This window comes from Aedes aegypti, chromosome 2 (genome assembly GCF_002204515.2).
Source record: "Aedes aegypti strain LVP_AGWG chromosome 2, AaegL5.0 Primary Assembly, whole genome shotgun sequence".
Taxonomy (NCBI): domain Eukaryota; kingdom Metazoa; phylum Arthropoda; class Insecta; order Diptera; family Culicidae; genus Aedes; species Aedes aegypti.
This window is the reverse complement of record NC_035108.1, coordinates 407545858-407571148: the sequence shown is the minus strand read 5'-3', so window position 1 is coordinate 407571148 and position 25291 is coordinate 407545858. Positions and strand designations below refer to the sequence as shown.

General features: G+C 37.9%; 2 protein-coding genes across 3 annotated transcripts in view; one reads left to right on the top strand and one right to left on the bottom strand.

The window, feature by feature from the left end:
• Positions 1-465: 465 nt before the first annotated feature.
• LOC5564839 (cardioactive peptide) lies at positions 466-10848 on the top strand. Of its 2 annotated transcripts, none has more exons than XM_021847313.1 (3): positions 466-629; positions 9959-10094; positions 10164-10848. In XM_021847313.1, the coding sequence occupies exons 2-3, from the start codon at positions 10005-10007 to the stop codon at positions 10536-10538; spliced, it is 465 nt and encodes a 154-aa protein (XP_021703005.1). In that variant the 5' UTR covers positions 466-629; positions 9959-10004; the 3' UTR covers positions 10539-10848. The 2 variants fall into 2 exon arrangements, with proteins under 2 accessions (XP_021703005.1, XP_001649193.1); XM_001649143.2 differs by having other exon boundaries at positions 467-619.
• A 42-nt stretch (positions 10849-10890) lies between these two features.
• LOC5564852 (neither inactivation nor afterpotential protein C) overlaps positions 10891-25291 on the bottom strand; it is a 32897-nt gene continuing 18496 nt past the window's right edge. Inside the window, exons 6-13 of the mRNA XM_021847312.1 lie at positions 22632-23020; positions 21638-22186; positions 21430-21580; positions 13082-14093; positions 12769-13013; positions 12335-12708; positions 11889-12279; positions 10891-11419 (exon numbers count right to left, since the gene is read on the bottom strand). Coding sequence (XP_021703004.1) covers positions 10973-11419; positions 11889-12279; positions 12335-12708; positions 12769-13013; positions 13082-14093; positions 21430-21580; positions 21638-22186; positions 22632-23020 — 3558 coding nt within the window. The 3' untranslated portion in view covers positions 10891-10972. The remainder of the gene's footprint in view (positions 11420-11888; positions 12280-12334; positions 12709-12768; positions 13014-13081; positions 14094-21429; positions 21581-21637; positions 22187-22631; positions 23021-25291) is intronic.

The window sequence follows — 25291 nt, the reverse complement described above, 5'->3', positions numbered from 1 at the left end:
CCTCAGCAATCAGTTGCACGTATCCTGGCATGAACTTGGCAGTGGTCTCAGCTGTTGAAGCTACCAGAAGCACATTCCATCGGGCGTGCATTTGCGCGCAAACCATGTGCAGTGACATTTGTGTAACAGTCAGTTGCATCTCGTGGCATACGACATGCTTCTTACTGGGGGGTTTAGGAAGAGGAGACACCACTCCACGAAAAAAGTATTCACAATACACCACCCCTGTTCGGAAACAATGTAGGGAGAGAATGGGATATCCAATCCTTCGAGAATATTTATGCAAAAAAGTCATTTATGCATTTATATAATAATAACAAGCCCTCTTAGGGAAGCTGTCGCTCCAACGCACCTATCCGCCGACCGAATTGATCGGGTTATCGACAAGAAAATCGCACGCTAGGAGGTCCAAACCCCGCACGACGACACTTCTCAATCCTTGTATAAAAGCACCGGGATCGGAGCAAAGGATTCACAGTTTCGATTGTTCATCCATCCATCAACCCCAGGAAGACAGGAGAAAGCCATTTCGGCAAAGCGGAGTGAAATTCAGCTTTTTCCGGAGGAAAACTTGTATTGCAACGCACTGCTTCGAGAGAATTTGCGCGCCAAACTAAAGGTGACTGAACGTAAGAATGCATTCCGGTGTTTGGAATGTTTCGTGTTGTGGAGTGAGAATTTCGGTTAAATCTGGCGTATGATTAATTACGACGGCTAAGAATGCATGTTTGTGTGTCGATGCAGTTGGTAAAATATTCCACGGATTACTGCTGGAGGAAAGCATGTTATTTAATATTACATACCAGTGAGCATTTGCCGGATGTGAACATTGCGCAAATTCATTGATGGGATACGATTGGATGCAAGATGCAATAAATTAAGTGAATCTCAGTGGACGATGCATACCCTATAATCTTACCGGGTATAAACAAAGTTGAATCTGTGGCTTTGATAATACTATGGATGTGGTTTTACTAAAAAAAATGGGCTGGATTTCTGCTTGAGTTTTTAAAATGTAAAAGTGCTAGTTGCGAAATTTCATATAGTCATAGCGTGACACATATCTATTGAGCAAGACCTTGCTGAGTGTTTGGTCGAGGATCTTATTGGTACCATGTATAAAATATTAGACAGTGATAGTGGACCACTCCAGTTTTACTAAAAAACAGCTGTTTTTAAATAATGTGATGATGGGATATTGTGTTTTTATGCGTACCGTGTTTCCAGTGCACAATTGGACCATTTCATAGGAAAAAACTGTTTTTTTTTTTGTTTCCGTTGATTTTAGGCGATTTCTTCAGAAAATATTATGGTCCCACTTTGCTGAAGGTTTCGATCTAACTCTCCTGATTCTGTCTGAAAGTTTAAGGGGGCAGGATTCGTCATTGATTTCTTTTCGTTGGGACTTTCGTTGGGAAACCTTGCAAAAGCTTGATAGAAATTCACATATTCTCGCAAAGAGTCTTCAGTATATCCCTGTATTCCAAGGATATCCCGCTGAAAATGCCTAATTGTTTATGAAAATACTCAAAAAAAAAAAAAGAAAATCCGAGAACTACGATAGGAATTCCAAGATCCAACTGAGATCCCATTTAGACTCATTAAAGTTCTCATGTTAATCGCAGGTAATTGCTAGGAGTCTACAGGTGAACCCAAAAGACTATTATCAAGATTCGGCTGTTAATTCCAGGATCACACCAGACCATATTCCAATTATGTATCCAGAATTTCGAGTGGAAGCTTCTATATTCAGGATCTTTTAAATAATCTCAAATGTCTCGCAAGATGACGCTAACAATTTCGTTAATAATTCTTACAATCTCCAGGAAAAACCCGCATGTATTGCTGTTGGAATTCCACATCGAATTTTCAGGATCCCATTGAAAATATCCAGACTCCTGAATATGCTTGGAATAACGATGAAAATTTTTAATGTTTCTCGATGTTTCATGCCCATACGAAACACAATGTAGAACATTGTTTTGTATGAGAACAAAAATTTGACGCAAGTCTAGGGAGCCGGATCCTTTTCTTGGCACTTTTGATTCACTTCGGCAGTGGGGTTTTTTGAAAGCTGCAGAGTTCATATTTAGCCACATTATGCGCCGTACTAAAGAGCTTCTCATTGCGAAGTTTCAGACAATTCGGACAAGAAAAACCCCCCATGCCAAAGTGATTCATGGAAGTGCCCAAGTAGCTCTGCACCCTATTAGTTCATTTTTAAAATAACGTGGTTTTCACGTCGCAAAAATAGACTGCGTAAAAAAATACCGTGTATTTACTACAAAACACTTCTTCGGGAAAGTTTTTGGTTTCAACAAGATCTAGAACTTTCCTATATGCAACATTTTGAAGTAAAGTGAAACATTTCCAATTTTTTCCAGCTCTTCTGAAGGCCACATTCTTGTGAAAATGGACTCACAACTTTTTTTTAAAACTATGTTAAAGAGGGCAGTCACAAATCAGCTAAAAAAATGAACTTGAATAAGGACCACCATTATTTTTTTTGTAAGATGATGCAAAACTAAATTATGAACAAAATATCTAAACACATCATATATCTAAGATAAAAAAGAAATTAAAAAATCAAAATTTCCTGTTAAATTGCCAATTTGGACCATTGTGGTGCAATATTGCTAGCGAGAACAATTGTTTTTAACTTTTCCGAACACAACACAATACATATCGTGAAACGATTGCTTCAACTATTTCGAAGAGCCCAGTTGTATAACATCCAGCAAATAAGAAATAGTTGAACTTCATAGATTTTATTTAAGAAGTGTTGCCAGCCGCCAATTATTTTTGTTGATTTTTCAGTTGTCCCAAAAGTAAAATCATGTATCTACAGTGAATTTGGGGCTGCTGAATTCGTTGCAACTGGCTTTTCAATTCATGATTTATTGAATTCTTGGTAATTAAATCAACCAACCATGCAAAATAGGATTTAAACTTTGGTATAAGACTTAGTTTTATTCACTTTTTGAGCATGCTTGCATGCTGCAGGTTGCAGCCTTCATACAAAATTCGTCGTTTTTTTATATGGCCAGATACAATACTTTCCCAAATCACAAAAATATAACCAATACTTCATTGATTTGTTTTCTTTTGCACCTGAAAACTGGGAGTGTAACACCCCAACATCCCCATTAGGGCGGTTCAAAAATCATAAAAGTTCAATAATCCAATCTCCCATACCTGCCATACCATCATTACGATAGAAATAGCGTTCTGTGAAATTGTCATCTTTTTCGGTGGTGATTTAAAGGTTGCCCAAAGACAATGTAGGTTTATACTATTCTCACACGAAAAACGAATTTTCTTCAAACCCATGCGTCGGAGCTACGTCGGGCAAGGTGCGCTGGTTAGTCCACTAGATCCAATGTCCAGCGCACTATGCAGGACGTTAGGTCCAACGCATAGATTTTGAGAAAAATCTATTGTCGCGTGTCGATGATTCCGGTTTCCAACTGGAGTCGCGATATATAAAAAAAACTATGGGTGAATTTTGAAAAATGCCCAGAATCCATTAGTACTGTAATGTAAGTACAAACTTTTCTTAGCATAATGAAATTTTACATTTCAAAGACTAATAAAGAAAGTTGCCGCAGAGAGCAACTCAATACGGCAAATGGAGAAGAGATATTAATGAATTTATGTGTGATTATTGAGCTCCATATGGTAATTTTGCCTTGTGAACTTCTGCAACAATCACAAGCATAATTTGTTTGTTCAGCTACTTTTTTTTTATTAATGTGAAGAATGAGTTTGCACTATGAGGTAATGAATTTGTACTTACATTACAGTACAAACATGTTCGGAACATTTTTCATAATTTCTTTTTAGTAATTTCCATATAAATCTACATCGTCTTTGGGCCGCCTTTAAATCACCACCGAAAAACCTAAAAATTTCGCAGAACGCTATTTTATCGTAAGGATGGTAATAAAGTTATGAAGGTGGTATTTTCAAACATTTTTCAATTTTGAATTTCCATAGTCCCCTTAAAATGTGTTTTTTATGACAATCGAGCAGTGTTGTTACCGAAAGTTATAATTTTGAATTGGATGACCCTTTCGAAAAGCTCCCGAATCATATTTCAACTTTGGCGAATACCTTGGATCTGGATTCTAACATCTGATCGTTATGATTTTCTGAAACCGGATGCAATCTTAAATTCATTTCACGAGCCCCCTGTAACGTTTGTTAAAAGATGAAGTTATATAACATTAATATTAATCTAACTATCCAAAAAGAAAAAAACAAACACTGTTTTTTCAGTTTTGTACCACTGGTTTGGTGCTAGGTATAACCTGGGAGGGAAAAACCAAAACAAAATTTATCTACGTCACAGTGAGCCGATATTTTGCTGTCACGAACTGTCACTGTGAACCCGGATCTGAAACAATAAACAAATATGATAAAAGCGCGTAATTAGCCAAAGCATATTTTTGCATTTCATCAAGGGTAGCAAAAATCGAATAAGAATCAATTCATGCACATTCAAAAGTAACGTCACGAGAGTACCGTTTATTCTAATTGAATGTAATGTACTGGAATGGAGCTCATTTTACTGTTTCCAATGAAACTGAAAATTAAACGCATAGAAAACTGTGGCCCTTTTTCAATGTTTGTCCAGAAAGATCGAAGGTACACAACAAATGAAAACTAGCGATTTTCACTAAGCCTGCCTTGATTGGCGTTTGCAAACTGGAGTTATCTTGCATCTTGGAAAAAAAAATTCTGTATCAAATTTCGTGTGTAGTATCTGTGCTCCCAGGGTATAACCATCGATCATTTCAAATTCGCTAAGATACAAACCTGACAACCAGAGGGGCACGTATTGTTTTTCTTTGTGTTTGAAGTTCAACACTACCGCCTTCTGACCTTGTTGCACAAAAGAGAATTTCGTGCAACATGATACTCATTGAATGCTTACCTGGGTGGCTGTATGGATATAAAGCCAGAAACAGAACGAAGTTACAGTTTTGTCTCAAATTTCGAGATTGTTTCAAACTCCAAACACTCGACTTTTAATGGCGATTTAAAAAAAAATACTCAAATTTCTTCACAGGATATTGAATTCTGTGAATACAATTATTCTTTTACAATTCAAGCTCGTTACACGTAAAAGTTGTTGAAAAATCAATCCTTACCTTTGTTAAAAAATGTTAAAAAATGAATCATGTTCGGAATTCGAGACGGTACGCCAGAACCTCAATGTACGAACTAGATAAAAAAAAACATGATTTGGTTCGTATGAATCGAAGAAGTTCAGTTCGTTAAAAAATTGTTTGCCTCTTGCAGTCTGTCTGTAAGAAGTTTATATTTATTATTTCAAAAAGCTATACTTCTTTAGAACGAATAAGAATGCTTAGCATATTATTATTTAAGGCCCAAATGTGTGCAAATTGAGATCATTCAATTATGTTATTGTCATCTTAGCTACATCTGTTGCTCCGTCGAGTACCTCTTTTTGGTACTTATTTCTTGTGGTTTTTATCACCAGTAGATGTAATTACACAGCGTAACAAAAATGACATTTTTGCGTGTCTCTAGGATCAAATTATGTGTCTTCATTACATTTGGTACTGATAAGTATCGTTATAAACATGGAGTTTGAATTCTATGGCGAATTAGGCAAATAAATTGCCATACAAGCTGACAAACTTGCATGCAAGTTGGCTGAAATAGTCAAGTTTTGCATTATCAGAAGTCAATATCTCAAAAACTAGACGTGCTATGCTCTTTTTGGAAATGGCAATGAATTCAACAACCCTCAATTAAGAAAATAGAGATATTCTGGTGTTTGAGACAAAAACGTGTTCAGCAGTGTTAGCAATCTTCTGACGGTTTTTAATATGATTCAGACGCATAACATTAGTAAATGGAATATGGTATTTGTCGTCCTATATTATAAGTAGAGTTAACCAAGCGGATCTAATGATATCATTGTCGTCCTAAATATTTACTAGACACGACTCTATGATTCCAATTTTCTGACATTCATTCTGTGACTAAATTACTATGGTGGTCAACAGATGACTTCTGAAATAGGTACACGGAAAAATCAGACTACTCATAAAATAAGTTATTTTAACTAAAATTTGGATAAACTGCATTTGGTTATTATCCACAGTTGGGTTGTTTTGCCTTTCTCGCTACAGCAATGTTATCAAAACAGAAAGAGAGAGAGAGAGAGAGAGAGAGAGAGAGAGAGAGAGAGAGAGAGAGAGAGAGAGAGAGAGAGAGAGAGAGAGAGAGAGAGAGAGAGAGAGAGAGAGAGAGAGAGAGAGAGAGAGAGAGAGAGAGAGAGAGAGAGAGAGAGAGAGAGAGAGAGAGAGAGAGAGAGGAGAGAGAGAGAGAGAGAGAGAGAGAGAGAGAGAGAGAGAGAGAGAGAGAGAGAGAGAGAGAGAGAGAGAGAGAGAGAGAGATGCTCTGACCCAGCGTCGAATGTGCGTGGAATAAGCCAAATTTGGGTTTATTCGAGTTTACCTAAATTCAAGTTTCAAGTCAAGTTTCAATTCAAGTTCAAGGTTTCCCTAAAGCTAGAAACACGTCAACATTTCCTTCCCAACCTCAAATTGACCTGCATTCGAACGCGGCCAGAGCTGTTATTCTTTGTAATAATGATCAGAGCACCAATACTAACACACTGATTCCGAGTAGCATCTGATGGTTCCATGTGTATGTACAGCTGTTCTTGCAGTAACGCAGTTGGTGATCTAACACAAAGCTTAAATACGTAGATGGCGCTTTTCTAGAATAGGGATAGTGCATCTTGCTATTATGAATGCAAGTTCCATATACAGTGACACTTGCTTCGTCTCGACGTGATTCGAGACCCATCGTCAGTAGATGATTGAATTTTATTTATATATTACTGCAATTTTATTTAATGCTACCTTGGATTGATATATGATCTGTCAGTTTATACAGCTTGACACGAATCTATGTTGCATAAATGAACCGCAGTGACGTTTATTACGATTAATTCTGGACAAACATTTGAAAAGGGCCCAAGAGGTCTTGAGCCTTTTTTTTACAAACGCTGCTTTTGAGCCCTTCTTAGCTCGCCCACGCAAACTAACACCACTATCAGAAAGATTGGTGTTAGCTCTTCCTTATAGTGGTATTGGTGAGCGTGATCGAGTTGAATTGGGCTCAACAGCGTCTTTCAAAGCCAATGTTTACCAATGTCGATGTGCCCTTTTGAAATGTTTGTCCAGAATTTGGCATATTGTGGGGTGCTGATTTTTGACGTATGAATATATGATTTTGGACGTACGTTCTTATACCATTCGTGGTTCACTCGGTTGTATGAATGATCAATTTTATTTAAAATTTATTTGATTTAAAATAGGGTTTCCCAACCGGTGGTCTGTGAAGAACCGTGAAGCTTCATCACGGGGTCCACGAATCTATTGTAAATGAGTGTCGTGTTTTAACCAAATTATGTCTCAAATGGAAGTTAATGTTAAATTTGGATGTTTGGTGGATTAGATCACTTAAAGTTTTGATAAATCATACTTAAAATTTTCATGGAAACATCAAATAAACCAGTGTTATTTACAACTTTGGCGACCTGTAGCTTAAAATTGTGAAGTGATGGAATATTTCTGAGAACAGCATCAGATTAAGCAACGCCAAATCTACTAGAGACACATAATTTGATCCTTGAGACACGCGAAAATGTCATTTTTGTTACGTTGTGTAACAAGTCTGTCGATCATTCTGACTTTTTTGACAGATATTTTGGATTATGAGTGGCTTAGTAGCTTACTTGGACAAAGCGCTCCTCAAGCAAGTAAAAGTTGTGATTTCAAAACCCACATGAGCAGATGTTTGTTTGCATAATTTCACTCATAAATTATCCATATTTGCAGACGTTAAATGAGATTTTTTCTAATCTGATTAATTCCAAGAATTTCAATTTGAAGGGGTCCGCGTGGTGTATGTAGAACTTTGAAGCGGGCCGTAGTGTTCTTCAAGCTCAATTACATGGCTCTGCCAAACAAGTACTGCTCTCATAAATATCAAACAGTCAGTTAATATGCTAATAGGTATCTTAGAGGTATGAAGAGTTGTGTTTAATCTTTCGACCTTGACGCTTGCTCCTGCGGGGGCGGGTGACGAGGGCATGATCAAACGTGTCGCGCGTCGGTCGAGTAGTGAAATGAAAAAGCGCCGCTGATCGTTAGTGGTGTTTGATCTATTGATCGAGTCGCTTGCTCTTGCGTGGTCGAGTGATGAACACTTCTTCGGGGTGCAATGCGTTTTTCGAGTTATGTCGCGGACCGTAAAGACGTGGCCGGCGCCGTTATTGACTTTTAAAATTTGAGCTCTCGTTTTGTGCACATTGAAGAATGGTAAGCTAATCCCAAGCCCCATTCATAAATTCCCTGTGCAACTTCGATTGTTCTGGTCAATCACGGAGTGGCAACTACGAATTGTACGGTCATCTATGCTCATGCTCATGCTCATAGGTATCTTAGAGGTATGAATTAGAGCTTCTGTTATTTTCATCAAGAAGTGCAGTTTATTTCTTCAAGTTTTACTTGGCATGTACTGAATTTAAAATTTTTCTACAGCAATTAAATTATGCTCATGGATTTAAATTATATTTTAGGAAGTTTTTGGATGATTCAAATTGCCCACGAACATATTTTCCATTTAAGGTTATCTGGATTCCATGAATTACTAAAAGCAAGTAATGTATCAATCGTCCAATACGTAAGTTGAATTAAAAATCTGTATTCCAGGAAGTTCTTGGAAGGCACCACATATTTATACATTTGAACATAACTTTAAAATACAACAACATAAACCAAGCAACATATTGCCCAGAGCTTCCTTGCATATGTAAAGATTTTCATAGATTTGTAGATCTCTAGGGCGTGCCCGGGCGGTTCAATCTCCCATATTTTCCCTACCATTCTTACCACAAACATAGTGTTCGGTGAAATATTCAGCATGTTTTGTGGTGATTTAAAGGTGGCCCAGCTATGATCTAGGTTTATATAGAAATTACTATGAAGAAGATTGGAAAATGTTTCAAACACATTGGGACGGGAATGTAAGTACAAACATACCATCCCATTCAACTCATTCTTCAAACTATAATAAAGAAATTTGTTGAAGGGAGCAATTCAATCCGACAAATAAGAGAAGAGATATTAATGAGAGCAAACCATATAATTAAGCTTCATATGGGATTACAGCCCAGCAAACATCAGGAATTTGTTTCTTCAGCAACGAAAAAAAAATGGCTCAACATGTTATACTAAATCAAATAAATAAAAACATTACCGCGAAATTTATCATTCCAATACATAATTTTGCATTGACTCGTCGAAACTCAATTTACAAACCTCGTAAGAAAAAGTATTGATTAATTGGATTCACGTAACAAAATCGTTAATGAGGATTCCAGCACTGAAGTTTGTTTTTCGGTTTAGTCTGAAAGCATAGTCTAGTTATAAAATAACGTCAAATGGCCGTCTCTCTATATGGAAATTGTATGTCAAATCACAGCACCGCACTGTTTCAGATCAGTTCGACGAGCATGCCGAGGGGAAAGAACAAACTCTAAATGACACACAATTTTCCACTAGCCCATTTTTCGAAACATGCTACTTCACTTCCATGTTCGCGCCAGGACTCCATGTCACGACACTTGTTATCAATTACCGCATAATATCCACATACACAAGCATCCACACTACACTTTTGCTCGGCCAGACGATGGAGCCATTATTGCTGACAGCACAGGAATCATTTCCTGGTTTCTTCCTTGCTTTCCATAAGATTGATTTCTTGAGGCAATCCTGTTGAAGCCTTTCATGTTTCCGGGTCAGGACCTTGAAATTTATTTGTGGGAAAATGTGAATGCATGTGATGGATCGTTTCCATATCGTGCTATTAATTAACGAGTGTCTTCTGTTTATTCTCCCGATTGCAGCCGCGCAACTGATCCAGGCAAGAAGAAAGAAACGACGACGACAAAGATGAACTCCACCGCAGTCACCATCCTCCTGGCGCTGGCTGTTACGATTCTCTGTTTGGCGCATGTGATAGATTGTGGCGTTGTGGATAGGGTAAGAAGTCTCAGCCCTAATTAGACAATCGATTGCTTACAATTATTCCCCCCCTTTTCTCAACACTAGGAACCACGTGCCTACAAACAATACAGCAACGAACCTCCTCCAGCCAAACGACCGTTTTGCAACGCCTTCACGGGTTGTGGCAAGAAACGTTCCAGTGTAGTTCCCGTGACGCCAGTTAACATGATTCACAGGCACGCGCTCACTTCGGAGCAGAATCGACCCAAGGTGACGGAAGGTTTCGACCCCAACGAGGACTCGCTGGCCAATTTAATCGACCTGAACACGGAACCCGCCGTCGAAGATCTGATGAGGCAAATCATGTCCGAGGCCAAGCTGTGGGAAGCCATTCAGGAAGCTAACCGGGAGATTTACCTTCAGAAACAGGGACAAAAATCAGAATCCAACTCGTTTCCAATCTCGTTCAGTACGCAGTAAGAGGTTGGGGAGAAGTTTAGGGTTAGGTACTATGCGTGAGATTTAATAATACTCTTTTGATTGAAACATGTAGCTTGAATTAAGTCGAAGGGAAACGGTTGCTGTCCAGAATCACCCTTGCTCCAATGAAATCCTGTTGCCAAATACTACCGCTATTATAACAATGTGTCTATTGTTCGCTTCAGAATTGTGGAACACTTTTAAAATTAAGGATTCTCTGTAAATAGTGCTCTGATACGAAGTTTCATAAATTTCCAGTTGTCATTCACTTGAGATTGTTGCAATAAAATTTGATTATTACCAGTGTAAATCATAGGGTTTCTTTCGTCTATTCCAAAATAATCCCTAAGGATGGTGAAACATTCAAGGAGCTTTAATCTTGCATAATACAATTAATTAACAGTTAAAATAGATGACATTCGTAATACCATCCCCTAAATGTCGGCAACGTATCCCTCCACAAATATTCCCGGAGCGATTTCCTCCTGGATGTAGTTGTTCTTGTTTTCGTCAAACGGAGTCGTCGAGCGACTACGCGATGGACCGGCCGTAGCCTCGTTGAACATCATCGTATCGTGTGCCAGTGAAAGCTTACGTGGCGTTGGAGACGTAGAACCACTTTCATTTTCCAAACCCTGACAGGACTTGGGACGATTGTCGCCAATCTTACTCTGGTAGACTACGTTCGAATCGGAGCGTTTGAAACTATCCATGTACGAGTTGTTGTTACCATTGCTATTGTTGTTTGTATCATCGAAGTCAAAATTGGATAAGGACATTCTTTGGTTGTCATTGGATCGTTTCATCGATGCTCTGTTGTAATTGGTCTTTCGAAGCATTCCTTGGAAGTTGAAGGGCGGTTCGTCGTCCGTGTTATCGTTCTGAAATGAGTGAGAACATATGGGTAATATTCAATACTAATACTTTGAAAATAGTTCATCAAACACTGCTCTCAGAATGTAATGCAGAAATGCTTAAAGAAATTCATGAAAGAATCTTTGGAGAAACAGGAGAATTTACGTATTATCTGCAGTCTAAGCCGATACCGCGCTTCTTTCATTATTTTCTCGGACGTCAGCATACAAATTACATGCCCGAGGATAATCTTTGGAAAAAATCTGGGAGATGATGTGGAGAAGAAATTGAAGGAGAAACTGTTTGAAGATTTTCTGGTAGGTTTCTAGAAGGAACTACCAGAAGAATTATTGAGTATTCTAAAGTGATTAGCCAAAAGAAACTTCTGTAGCATTTTCTGGAGGTATTTCTTAAGAGACCTGAAGACCTGAAAGTCTGGGTTTGTATCGTCAAGAATTTGTACAAATTGTTAAATGCTAAAATTGCACTTCTTACCTCATCGATACTCTTCTTGCCAATCATTTGCATTTCCCTGATGGGATTAATCTTGGTCGGCGTAACTTTCGGTTCGTAACTGTATTCCGGTCCTGCTCTGGGCTCCCACTGTCTGATGGGCTGAGGTGCAGGGCGTTTCTTGTAGTTTCGACTTTCGATCGGTGGAGACGGTTCCTTTTCCATTACGATCGGTGCTTTCGGAGCTGGACGTTTCTTGTAGATAGCCGATTTCATCATCGGGTCTTCGTAGGACGTTGGGTCGAACTTGTTGCGAATGTCGTCGATGCTTTGGCGAGCGTATGGAACCGGAGAGTAAACCGAAGACATGTTCACTGGTGCGTGGACCGGAGACTTCCGTACCGGGTAGTCTGCGTTGTGTCGGGGCGATAATCTGCGGAATGAAATCCAATTGTCATGGTGTAAATTCGAGAAGTGATAATCATTACTTCCTGATCGGTAAACTTGGGTCCCGATGAAACGGTTCATTAGCCATACCGTAATCCATAGGATCGTTCGGGTGGCCACGTTGCGCCGATCTAGTGATGTCTGATGACAGGTTCTTTCTCCGACGCAGCGGAGCGTCCCAGTCTTCGGTGTCGGAATCATTTCCGGTGTACATGTACGATGCGGCTGAAGGGTCGCACATGTATGTTGTATCGAAGAATGGAATTTCATCCCATCTGAAGCGTAGTTTCCATACCGTTGGACGTGGTTGACCAAGCAATGCCCGGCTTCGCTGGGAAGGATCAATCCTCTCCAGCAAGATACAGTTACTACAGGTTGTGGCACCCGCAACGTACCGTTGATTATAGATGTGAACCTAACAACATGGTACTATTAGAGTCTCCTTTAATACCGCAACGAGTAATGATAATAATACCTGTTGTGAGAAGTTGACAAGATCCTGATAGCGAGCGGCACGATACTGCAACAGGATCTGATACATCGATTTCTTTCTCCAACGAACGGCGAAGGGTTTTATAAATTCTGCAGTATCATGGTCCAGCTTTCCCGTACGCTCATTTATCAATGGACAATATTTTTTCCTGGCAATGTGTCCACGGAATGCGGTTTGAATCCTAAGGGCAGCCTGGTCTGGGTTTTCCGCTACTTGACGTTTTCGGACTGGGAAATAATCAGTTTGAATGTCAGTATGTAATTGTTTACGAATATCCTAAGACATAACCATTTACCTGAAGCCCTGTGTATATTCTTCAACTTTGAAGCGATGTTTCGTTTTGCAAGGAACGCTCGCATCATCGCTTGAACTTTGATGATCTTCTTGACCTGCGTTTCGTACAAGTGTGACAAATACTCCACGTTGTAATACTTCAAGAACACCTTCGTTTTCCCAATTACCCAGCCCTCCAGCTTCAAACGAATCAACAGCAGCCGACAGTTGTCTCTGGTCATCTCGACATTTTCGTCGAACTCGAAGGCCAAAAACTGATACCTCCTCAGAAATTCTTGGAACGGGATCCTATGAGAAAATCCCTTCTGTCGTGCTTTAACCGTATCCAGAATAGCCATCGCTCGGACCTGTTGACGGATCATTTCCTTGGATAACCCGTTCGGTTGGTATTCCAGGTCCGATCTAATGCACCGAACGAAATGTGTTCCTCCACTATTTGGTCCAATAGCCAAAGTGCGAATCAACTCCAAACACGTGGCCCGGAATACGTTGGCAATCGTGCGCATTTTGTGAACCTGCGAGTACTGACCTCTGGACAAAGTATTCATCATTTTCTTGGCTTTGCTCTTTTCGGCCACCAATGCCGCGCCCCATCGTTTTTTCTTGTTGGGCTTCTGTGTCTGCTTGCCCAGGGCTTCCTCGGCAGCCATTGTCAAATTTCCGGTCCTCGACAGTTGATTCGAGAACATGATTGTTACGACGGGCTCAGTTGAGTTTCTCAGAGTTTCGATCATCTCCGGTGGGATAAAGTCCCGGTTCTTGTCGGCCATATCCCGAGCATCGTACGTAATGCGACCCGTGTAGTGGGCAATACTGAACTCATGCCCACTGGCTCGTTTGATGAAGGGACTGTTGTTGGAGTGGATGGAATCGATGATGTAGTTTTGACTATGCCGACCTCGGCTTGCGTCGTCTATGAAGCTGAGCAAACCCTTCGGTTTGTTCATCAGATGGTCTACGGCCAGTTTATTGTCGTAAAAGTGCAACTGGACGACTGGAACTTGTTCCTCTTCCTGTGAAAAAAAGGAAAAAGTGATTATAGAGCTTTTTTTAATTCCTTTATAAGTATCATTCTAAACATTACATTCATTTCTTATACCTCGGTGTTCTGTGTTAGAAAACACTATCATCCTAATCTGGTAAAACAAATTTAAGATTTTATTAACATTTTGTTATCAACATATTACATTTCATTTGCCGTAGCAGATCAGATGTTTTACAGGTGAGTTAATTCCACCTGCTTATAAGAGAAAAAACACGTTTTCAATTTACTTAACCTAACATAGCCTAAATATATAACGCATTAATCGTGGCAATAGAAGATTGTGATGTGATGTGATTTTTGAAAGTTAAATTCTTATCTTGCATGAGCTCTTGATACTTAACTTCATCTGACCAATTTATTGGTACCCCTGTAATCGTAACAACATGTGGGAATATTATTAGTTGAGTTTTGGAAGCATTAGGAGAAATCATCCATTTTTTCAAGTGTGAAGAAAATTTTTTTTCAATCTACTACAGATGACATGCAGGCTTCGTTCTTTGGCAGAGAGGTCTGTGTCATCCGAAAACAAAGATTTTTGACATCCCTGAGGTAGCTCAGGTAAGTCAGATGTGAAAATATTGTGTAATATTGGTCCCAAAATGCTACCATGAGGAACACCAGCTCTTACAGGAAGTCTTTCAGACCTAAAGTTCTGATAATTGACCTGAAGTGTACGATTTGACAGATAACTTAGAATTATTTTAACAATGTATGTTGGAGAATTTAAGTTTTTTAATTTTACGATCAAGCCTTCATGCCAAATACTGTCGAATGCTTTATCTATGTCGAAAAGAGCAAGACCAGTAGAATAGCCTTCGGATTTGTTGGAACGAATTAAATTTGTTACATGTAAAAGTTGATGAGTGGTCGAATGTCCATGGCGGAATCCTAACTGTTCAAAATGACCTTTTCAAAAGGTTTACTGATGGAAGAAAGTAAACTGATTGGACGATAGCTAGAAGCTTCTGCAGGATTTTTGTCTGGTTTTAAAATTGGTACAACCTTAGCATTTTTCCATTTGTCAGGAAAATATGGCAACTGAAACCATTTGTTAAATATATTAGTTAAGCTAAGCTACTTTCTGGAAGTTTCTTGATGAGGATGTAGAAAATTCCATCATCGCCAGGAGCTTCCATATTTTTGAATTTTTTAATAATATCTCTCACTTCTTCCAAATCAGTCTCCCAGGAATTTTCGAAATCGTTCTCTTGGTTGAGAATGTTTTCGAAGTCCTGAGTAACTTGATTTTCAATTGGACTAGTAAGTCCTAAATTAAAATTTTGCGCGCTTTCAAACTGCATAGCGAGTTTTTGAGCTGTTTCGCAATGAGTTAGTAATAATTTGTTTTCCTCTTTCAATGCCGGTATTGGCTTCTGAGGTTTTTTCAAAATTTTAGATAATTTCCAAAAGGGCTTGGAGCCAGGGTCCAATTGAAAAAAAAAAAAAAAAAAAAAAATATTTACAAAATGTTTGTTTTTTGGGAAAAACCTTTCATGATTTCTTCCTGCAAATCCTGCCATATAATTTTGTGTCTTCTATTTGTGAGAGCTCTTATCAAATCCGACCTGTATATAAATTAAAATGTGACAATTTATATAAATGATGAATTCTTTGCATTTCATTTGAAAACGTTCAAGAGCTCATGAACGTTACGAAATTGAAAGTTGCTTAAATTCCAGATTGATTTTCTAGAATAGGTTTTTCAGAATTAAAATTTTTTCCAATAATTTTAAAAATTGTTCATGAAACAGGAATGACTGAGTGTCTTGAAAACAGGAACTTCTAGAACTTTTATTTTTAAATTCCTCGTGACATTACGTGTATTACTATATGCATTTTCAATGATTTTCTCAAGGAATTCCATCAGAAATTATCTTAGGTATTTGCTCAAAGATATAACTCCGAACATTTCTTCAGGTTGGATAGATGGATAGATATTTTAATTTGAGAGATTTGCATTTTTCTTCAGGAGTTCATTTAGTGATTATTTCCCATAAAACCACTTCAAGAATTTTAAGGAATTCCTCCAAGAATTTGGTTTTGGAAATCTCAAAGTACAATCTGGAACCACAAAGTACAAAAATAACTACAGAAATTACCTCAGAGATTCCATCAGGAATAACTTCATTATAATTTCAGATATTTTTCAAGAAATTCTTTAGTCCTTTCTGGTGATTCTTCCATCGGTTTTGCTAGAACATCCTCCAAGGCTCCCGTTTTGAACATGTTGGAATATTCAACGAGAAACTTACCAAGAGAGGCTTACAGGGATTTCTCAGGATTTGCTACATAATTGTCCTTCAGAATTTCTTTAAGATTTTGACTAGGAATTTTTATAAGGATACCTTCAGGAATGACTCCAGAGATTGTTCCTATGATTTCTTTGGAAATTCCAGTAACTCTAAGAGGATTTTCAAGCAAGTCTTTAAAAATTTGTTCAAGCATTCTTCCAGAAGGGTTTCGTGACGAAAGCAAATCTTAGAGTAACCTTTGATAAAACATGTGTATGTTCTTAAGTAATTACCGTTTTGATTCATATTACGGACACTTAAGGCCCCAGTGAAGTGTAACTCATCAAAAAACATATACAATAAATCAGTTTGTATGATTCCTTTGCGTTATCGAGCCTTGAAAACCCTTAGCTTTCGAATGGTGGGTGAAGATTTTGATTCCGCAACATGAATAATTTTAAATAAATGGAAATGTGTGGACTTCCCATGATTCTTATTCCGGACGCATCCTTACTTTTGCCTTGATTTCCGGACACTTTGATTCGAATTCCGGACAGCTCATGAAAATCATAAATAGAAAAGTCAAATAATCGATTGAAATCGCCAAACCACTTAACAGACGTCTAAGGCAGTTGGGCATTGAAAATTTGCATCGATATTTATGAAAAATGCTAATTAAAACTAGTTTCGAAAGTGCGAACTTTTGAACGGCAAAAGTTGAAACATTTCGTTTGAAATGTTTCCCATACAAAGAAGAGTGTCCGGAATAAAAAGCTGTCCGTAGTATGAATCAAAACGGAATTGATTAATAAGGATTTCTAGAAGAACTCTTGACAAAACAGTAGAAGATTTTCTAGATCAATTGTTAAGATAAATTGAAAAAAAAATAACCAATTTTGAATTTCTGTGAAAGAACTTTTCGAAAAACGAAGTCTCTAAGAAATTGTGTAGGAATGAACGAGAGTTATTTGGAAAAAAAATAGATGTAGTAGTAGTGTGGAATTTTAAATGATGTTGTGAGAGTTATATGTTTTTTTTATTTGACAAATTCAATGGGAGATATTTGAAAGAACTGCATGCTGGAGAATTTCCAAGAAAAAAAATCGAATTTGAGGAATAATTTGTTCCTAGCTTAGCTTAGCTTAGTTTAGACTGACTACACATATCAATGGTTGCTATTCCGTGATTGACCGAAGTCAGTGAAAATGCACAAAGAATCAACTAGAAGTTCGGCTGGGATTGGCCATAATCTTCTTCAGTGTACATAATTCAGTGCCTCTATTTATACATGGTCAATAACGGCGCCGGCCACGTCCTTGCAGTCAGGTGGGATTGGGGGAAGGAATGTTAGTGTGTAACCTTTGCTATTTGGAGACCGTGTTTGCCTCTGCATCTCCACAAAGGTTACTGGGAGGGATGTTTGTTAATGGGAAGGATCGTTGGATCACAGGATTCACTTTCATAAGCGATTAGACCATAATAAATAATTATTTGTGAGATATAAACATGCTTATAAGTAAATATAATATTTTCATTTGATATGAACAATATCTATGTAGAGAAAAATTATGCCGTCACTCGAGGTGACGAACCTTTCAAAGTTTGTTGAATAAAGTGAACCTTTCGGAAGTCTACACTTGAAGTGTCGAACCATTCAAAGTTTTATTTTTGTTTACAAAAATAAAGGTAAAAAGAAGAAGGTGTATTGAATAAAAAAAAATTTAGACATAAATAATTTATGAATCAGAGTTTATGTCGACACTCACAGTGACGAACCATTCATATTTTTTTGAAACATCATATTTACATCTCACCGTTGTAACGATTAACGGTACAGTCATACATATTTTATAGAATAGGAACAGTAGCATGAAACGAGCTCACCAATTGATCCGTCATCATTGAGCAGCAACAATCCTCTTTCAGCTTCAGTCGTTTGCTCGGCTATATAACTACTCGGGCTTTCTTGAAGCACTGCCCAGGAGCAAGCGTCAATGTTGGAAGATCATAAAGAACTAATCGAAAGCGGCACTTTTTCACTTTTCTCAATCGACGCGCGACATGTTTGATCCTGCCCTCATCGCCGGCCCCCGCAGGAGCAAGCGTCAAGGTCGGAAGATCAAACACAACTCGAATTTGAGGAATAATTTGTTCCTAATAGATTTACTCGAATAACAACAAGAGGATTTTTTGAAAGAATTCTGTGAAATGAGTGCAAACAAAATGGCCCCAAAATTCTTGTCGGGTTTCTTGAAAAAAAAAAAACCTGGATGAATTTCATTAAAAACTCATAAATTAACTTTTTGCGAGTCTTTTGGAAGAAATTCTGTGGGAATCTTTGGACGATCTATTAGAGTAACAGCTGTAGAATTTGTTTAAGGAGTTAGTGATAATACCTGGAGGAACTCCTAGAAGTCTTGGGAAAATTTTTCAAAGTAATCCCTGAGAAAATTACTGGATGCAGTAACGTTGAAGTGTTCTAAGATTTACAGAAGCAAATTCTTGAGACATTCATCTAAGCTTAGTTTGGAAAATTTATGGATGAATTAGTATAGGCATCTCTTGAAGATTTGCTGGAGAGAATCCTGTATTAGTTCGTGAAAGTATTCCAGATGAAACATCTGAAGAAACCACTAGGATAATTATTTAAACTTTTTCTCGAGATACATATGAAAAAATTCTTGAAGAATCAGTAGAATGGTCTAGTAACAGTCTCTGAAAGCTTCTCGAGACACTGTAGGACTTTGCATCAGAATGCACTGCAAGCAAGATGAGGAAAATAGATCGTTTAGAGAATATTTTGGTTAAAAGAGATACCTTATAGGCCTTTCATCAGAAATAGAGACTTGCATAAATATAGAGACCAAGTCTCTAAAGAGAAACCTGCTTCTCCAGAAAATCTTTTCTCTTAGTATTGCAACCAAGGATGGAAATGTAGTGATCATGACAAAATAAATTATGCATCGCGGTTGTTCTTTATCGTGCGATCATAGCAACAACGATTAACCATTAGTCGTCAAGTCCTAACAACAAACTCCGCTCCGCGAAAAATGAATCGCTCGGCATGTGTGCTAACGATCAATTGTTCGCAAGCCAAAGTCATAACTTTTGGGGGATTTTTACGTTTTTATTCCGCGATCTACCTTGTGGTATGTCATTTAAGATTCGAATGTCAATCGGGTATAGTTTGAGTGAAAAATTATTCCGTGATTATTTGTTCCAATATGTATTTTGTTTTTCTCTTTCCGGAGTTAAAGGATTCCTTCAGAAATATCTGCAAAGAATTCCTTGGAATACCTTTAGCATTTTTTGTCATGTTTCTTCCAGAGATCTTACCACTAAGTTCACCAGATAGTCCGTGAGGTATTTCTTTAGACACTTCTTCCGGTATTTCTCCAGGAAATCTCGCAAGAATTCCACCCGTTAATTGACCAAGATTCTTACAAAGACTTTCCCAATGTAAAAAGTGAAACTATGTTAGTTAAGAGCTTAAAGCTATTGCTAACGAGAGAATGATTCCTACATGGATTCTAAGGATTCCTTGAGTTGCCCCCTTAGAAGTTCTTCTAGCACGTAGCACGTACCGCTTACATCAAACGGCTGAACGTATTCTCTCCTGAGATGTTAGCAACCCATATTTTCGTGTGTGGGAATTAGCCCTCTAATACAAAACCCCGCCTTTAGACGGGGTACACTTTGGAATTTCGTGTATTTTTTCGTAGTTCGGAAATCAAAATAATTTTATTTCTGGCTTAAACCTTGACTCATAAAACGTATAAGAAAAATATATGACTTTTGAAACTTTTTGTATTTTTGAAAATTGTTTGAAAACTTGTATTCCCATATAACCTTCAAATGCCTGGGGCTCATATAACGTGTAATATACAAAATCGTACCTTTTATATTTTTATACGATCAGCCTATCACAGAAGAACTGGTGGTATTGAAATAATTTAAAACCTGTTTTTCGTTAATCATACTAAAAATAAAAAAATAACAGAAAAAAAAAATAAAAAATTAAATATTTTTAAAAGTACTGCAAAAACTTCGATTTTTATTATTGACAAACATCAGTAACTAGAAGAGGCTTTAAGAAAAAATAAAAAAGGATAGGGATGTTGAACAATAAAAATTATAAAAATCAAAAACCAAAATTCATAGTTTTGCGAGTAAATAATTGCCCACAACGTGTTCAGAACGATTTTAGATAATTAAAATGATATTTTGATCGGAAATAAAAAAAATGGATATTAGAGGGTTAGCACTAATATTAACTGACCGCAAAAATGGTACCTTGAACCACCGTACTGTACACTCTTTAAATTCTGAACTTAAATTTTAGCTAAACCCTTGCATTTCCTACTATGGACTACTTCTTGAAACTTCGTGTGGAATGACTGATTCATATAATTATTTATCTATTCAGACTTTTTGACCCTGAAATCTGGAAAACCTTTTCCATATATTATCTCTGATATTTATTTGCTAACAACTGTGAAAGTGCGTGAAGAACACTAAGCTAAGAAACAGATTGCGTCCCAGTTGGAACGTATTGTCAGGAAGTAGAATATAGTGGTTATAAGAGAAGAATGTTACAGAAAACTGCTTGAGTTCTAGAATTAATTCTCATTTTATGAAGGATTGTTGTTACCCAGGTTGTTACTGGTGTTATACTTCATCATTTATGATAAAACATCTCGGAATCTAAAGACGGTCGTCACAATGGCCACTCACGTTTTCAAAGACACTGAACTAAAGCAATAGGCAAACTTTGATGATCTTTTTATTTTAAGCTTTCTACTAGTGCTTTCTTCGCGAGATTAGTGCCTTTGAAATTTTAGTGCAGTCTTGGAAGTTGGATTCAAAACTATTTCACATTAATATTGCAGAGTTTTTATTACTATCCAACGATTTGGGGGATAGGGTTTCCTATATCGTATTCACTAGCCACCAAAGGTATGGAATCTCAGAATCACAACACTTAATTTCAATATTGAAATTTGTAATACTCCCGAAAAGATTGAAACTAATCTAATTTAAATACATTTATCAAGATATCCAGTGTTCATTTACCTGTTCAATCATTTCATACACGAAAATCCGTTGATTGTATAAATACTGCATCTGCTCATTTAGCGAGTTCACTACCAGCTGATCGATGTGGTTCCGATGGAAACATTCAAATCCAAAGTGATCCGTTATTGTGATGGAATGCTGGTCTCCACTGCAATCAGAAAATAAATTAATTCTAGCACGTCTAATTTCTGTATTAAAATCATACTAAATGGCTCGCCCGAAAGACATCTTATGATTAATCGTGTTGATCAACCAATCCACCAGTCGAGTATAAATCGTCGCTGCCAGTACATCTCGGGCATCTCTTGCCTCGTCTGCGCTATGTCTGCGACGCTCTGCCGAACCGCGAATAATCACGCAATAGTTCAACAATGCCCACTGGAATTTCTTCTCGTCCAATTTGAGCAGGGCTGCTACTTTGGTTGCCACTTCAAAATCCTCCAACTCGGTTACCCCTTCATTATCCCTGAATCGTACTTCACCCAGCAGCAGAATGGCTGCCAACGTTCGGTATACAGTTTCGAGCAGATCCGGTGTAAGCTCTAGCTCCAAGAGCAGCTGCTCAAACTCTTTAAACGCCCGAATGTTTCCCGCCACATCGTCGCGGCAGTATCGAAGCTTGCTTCCACCATTCGATTCCGGGATGCGGAGGTAGCGATAGTGGCGGCCACTTGCCAACGAGAAATCACGCAACCGCTCCTCCGCTTCCATCGTGTCGTAGAAGTAGTAGAATATGTGAAAGTTCGATTGGTTCCTGTCTCGGATAGAGTGGGAGAATCGGTTAAATCGGTAAATTAGCTTGGGCTCGAATCGTGTCGTGCTTTGATCTAGTACATACTGTGATTCGTGCACTTACTTAGGGTGTGCCCAGAACACAAATTTATGTCCGAAAAGCAATAGTGCTTTATGCTAGAATGAGAATTATGAGATATTTCTCACGAAAATGATCGTTTCGTTTTAAATAGTACTATCAATTAGTGGTTTCAGGTGTTGGAATAAAAAATCATTCATAAATTTTAGAATAAATATTTAACAAAAATGATCCAGAATATGACAATAAAAAATGACTATTTTATCACAGATATCATTTCGATCTGGCGGAACCAAACTGATTTATTCTGCAAAAATGCCATAAACATTTTTGGATTGAGCACCATAACTTTTTGAACATTTAATTTTTGTGGAACGCCGTTACTCACATATTGGTAGATGAAATGCGGAGCTTTTCCAGCAAGTACACCCAGAAAATAGCGCCGGACAGTTTTCCGGTCGAGCCAAACGTCAGCTGCGTTTGAACGATGCTACGAGTGGAGTCCGAATTCAGAGGCGTACCGGCATTGACCAAGGCGGACATAACTTTGTAGCCGGACTCAATCTTTTGGTAAACTCCGGGATTGCCTTCTCCCAGAATAGACAAGTGCTTGATGCACATCTTGACGTTGGTTGTTTTTCCGGAGTAACTCTCGCCGGACATGATGATGTGCTGTGGCTCCTCGTGGTGGAGCATGTCCTGGAAGGCACTGTCGGCGATGGCGAAGATGTGCGGGGCGTTGTCCGAGCGGGATTTGCACATGTACTTGGTGTGGAACTGAAAGTGGTGAAGATTGAAAGCTGTTGATTTATTTTATCTCATATCTGAAAATTTTTCAGTTTTTTGCTAGCTGTTACACTATAGTAACGATCTGGTATAATTTCTGACAAAATTTTTAAACTATTTTAAAGGGGAATTTCTGAAGGAGAAGTTTGAACAATTTTAAAATCAAACAATCTTTCGGTTGCTTACTTTTCGCATTGACCAACACTCTGAAACTCCTCAGAAAATGACTGAAAATTAGTGAGCTTGGTATACACAAAACTTTAGATTTTTTGTAGTTCGTCATCCAAATATGGACATTTTGTATGGAAAAACTGCATTTGATTACTAACTTTTGTCACCGACTGTATCTATGAAAATTTATAATGCCAAACTGCATTAGACGTCTCTTTAGCGGTGACTTCTTTGACGATTTCAATTGATGATTTGACTTTTCTGCTTCTTATTTTCAATAGCTGTCCAGAATTCGAATCAAAGTGTCCGAAATATGAGGCAAAAGTAAAGAAGCGTCCACAATAAGAATCATGAAAAGTCCGCACATTTTTATATAATTCAAATTTTTCATGTTACGCCATCAAAATCTTCACCCACCATTCGAAAGTTAAATGTTTCAAGACTCGATTACGCGGTGAAATCATACAGAATGATTTATTTCATATGCTTTTCGATGAATTTTTCTTCACTGTGGTCTTAAGTGTCCGTAATATGAATCAAAACGGTACTATATGCCCAGAGAAATTGAGAAAATTTCCGTTATGCAAAGATCCTCGGCGGGATTCGAACTCACGACGCTACACTTGATCTTGCTAAATAGCTGCACGATTACCGCTATGACTATTCAAAGTATCTGGACACCATGCAAAACACCAACCATAATCTTTTTCGGATGATCAATCGTCAAGTCATAATTCATGATTTTCGCCTCATACAAAAAATATATATCGATGACGAATTACAACTTTTCACAGAAATCGAAATTTTGGGACTAGTTCCAAAAGAGCTGCAATTAATACTCCAGGAAAACCTTCAGATATTCTTTAAAACATTCCTCTCGGAATATCTTCGGTGACTTTTCCAGAGATTTCTCTATGAATTATTTCAAATATTTTACTAGAAATTCTTCCAAGATAGTCTCTACCGTAGTCCCTACAGCGATTTTTTCTGGAGTTGCACTAGCGTTTGAGCCGGAGCTTCTTATAGGAAGAAGTTTTGTTCACTCTCATATTTTCTAGGCCGGTTCCGATAGGGATCCAGAAATAACTACAGCAATTCGCTTAGAGATTATTCCAGAAGTTCCTCGAAAGTTTTAACCAAGGATTATTTCTGGAATTTTTGCAGCGATTTTTCTACATGGAATTCTCTAGCGATTTTGTCTGGAGTTTTTGAAGAAATTTCTGGTGGAATGCCTCCAGTGATTGCTCCATAAATTCCTTCAGTAAATCTTACCTGGGATTCCTCAGGATTTTCTCCAAGGATTCTTCAAGAGAATTTTCAAGGAATTATTGCAGAGATTATTTCAAGGATTCTTCCGGAGATTTCTGCAAAGATTTTTCAAACGATTTCTCCTGATATTCCTCCGAAATTCTTAAGGATTTCTCAAGTAAATCTCTAAAGAGATTCTTGCAAGGATGTCTTCAGGTTACACTACGACAATTTCTTCAAGAACTGTTTCAGATATTTCTTCAGAAATTTCACAGATAGTCCTCTCGATATTCTTCTAGGAATTATTCCTGAGATTTCTTCCTGGAATCCCTGCGAGAATTCTATCAGGAATTTTTCCAAAGATTCCACCAGTAATTCATCTAGTGATACTACAAGAAATAACTTTATTCTATAAATCTATTAAAAAAACAATCCTAGATGAATCTCCGGTTAAAAATCCCTGGAGAAATTCATGCACTAGCTTATGGAGGGATTCCCGAAGAAATCTCTGGGGGAATTCCTTGAGAAACGCCTGGAACATCAAATATGCTTTTCGGCTACGCAGTCTTTGTTTTATCTACAACTTTTTTTCATAATAAAGACTACGTAGATAAAAAGCAGTCGTTTCCAAATCAGCTCATAACTGGAATAATTTCTAGAAGAAACCATCTTAAGATTTTCTCCGGGGCAATCTTTGGAGAAATTCCTGAAGAAAAAGCTGGAGAAATCTCTGTAGGAATCTCTAGAGGAACTCTGCGCAGGATTATCTAAGTTCATCACTGAAGGACTCCTGGAAGCACCTCTGGAAGAATCCTTTGAGTTATCCCAGTAAGACTAATTCTG

Excerpts from the sequence above, each read along its gene's own strand:
- LOC5564839 (XM_021847313.1), top strand. The coding sequence starts at position 10,005 with ATGAACTCCACCGCAGTCACCATCCTCCTGGCGCTGGCTGTTACGATT. Across the intron at positions 10,095-10,163 it reads ATTGTGGCGTTGTGGATAGG|GAACCACGTGCCTACAAACA; the intron begins GTAAGAAGTCTC and ends TCTCAACACTAG.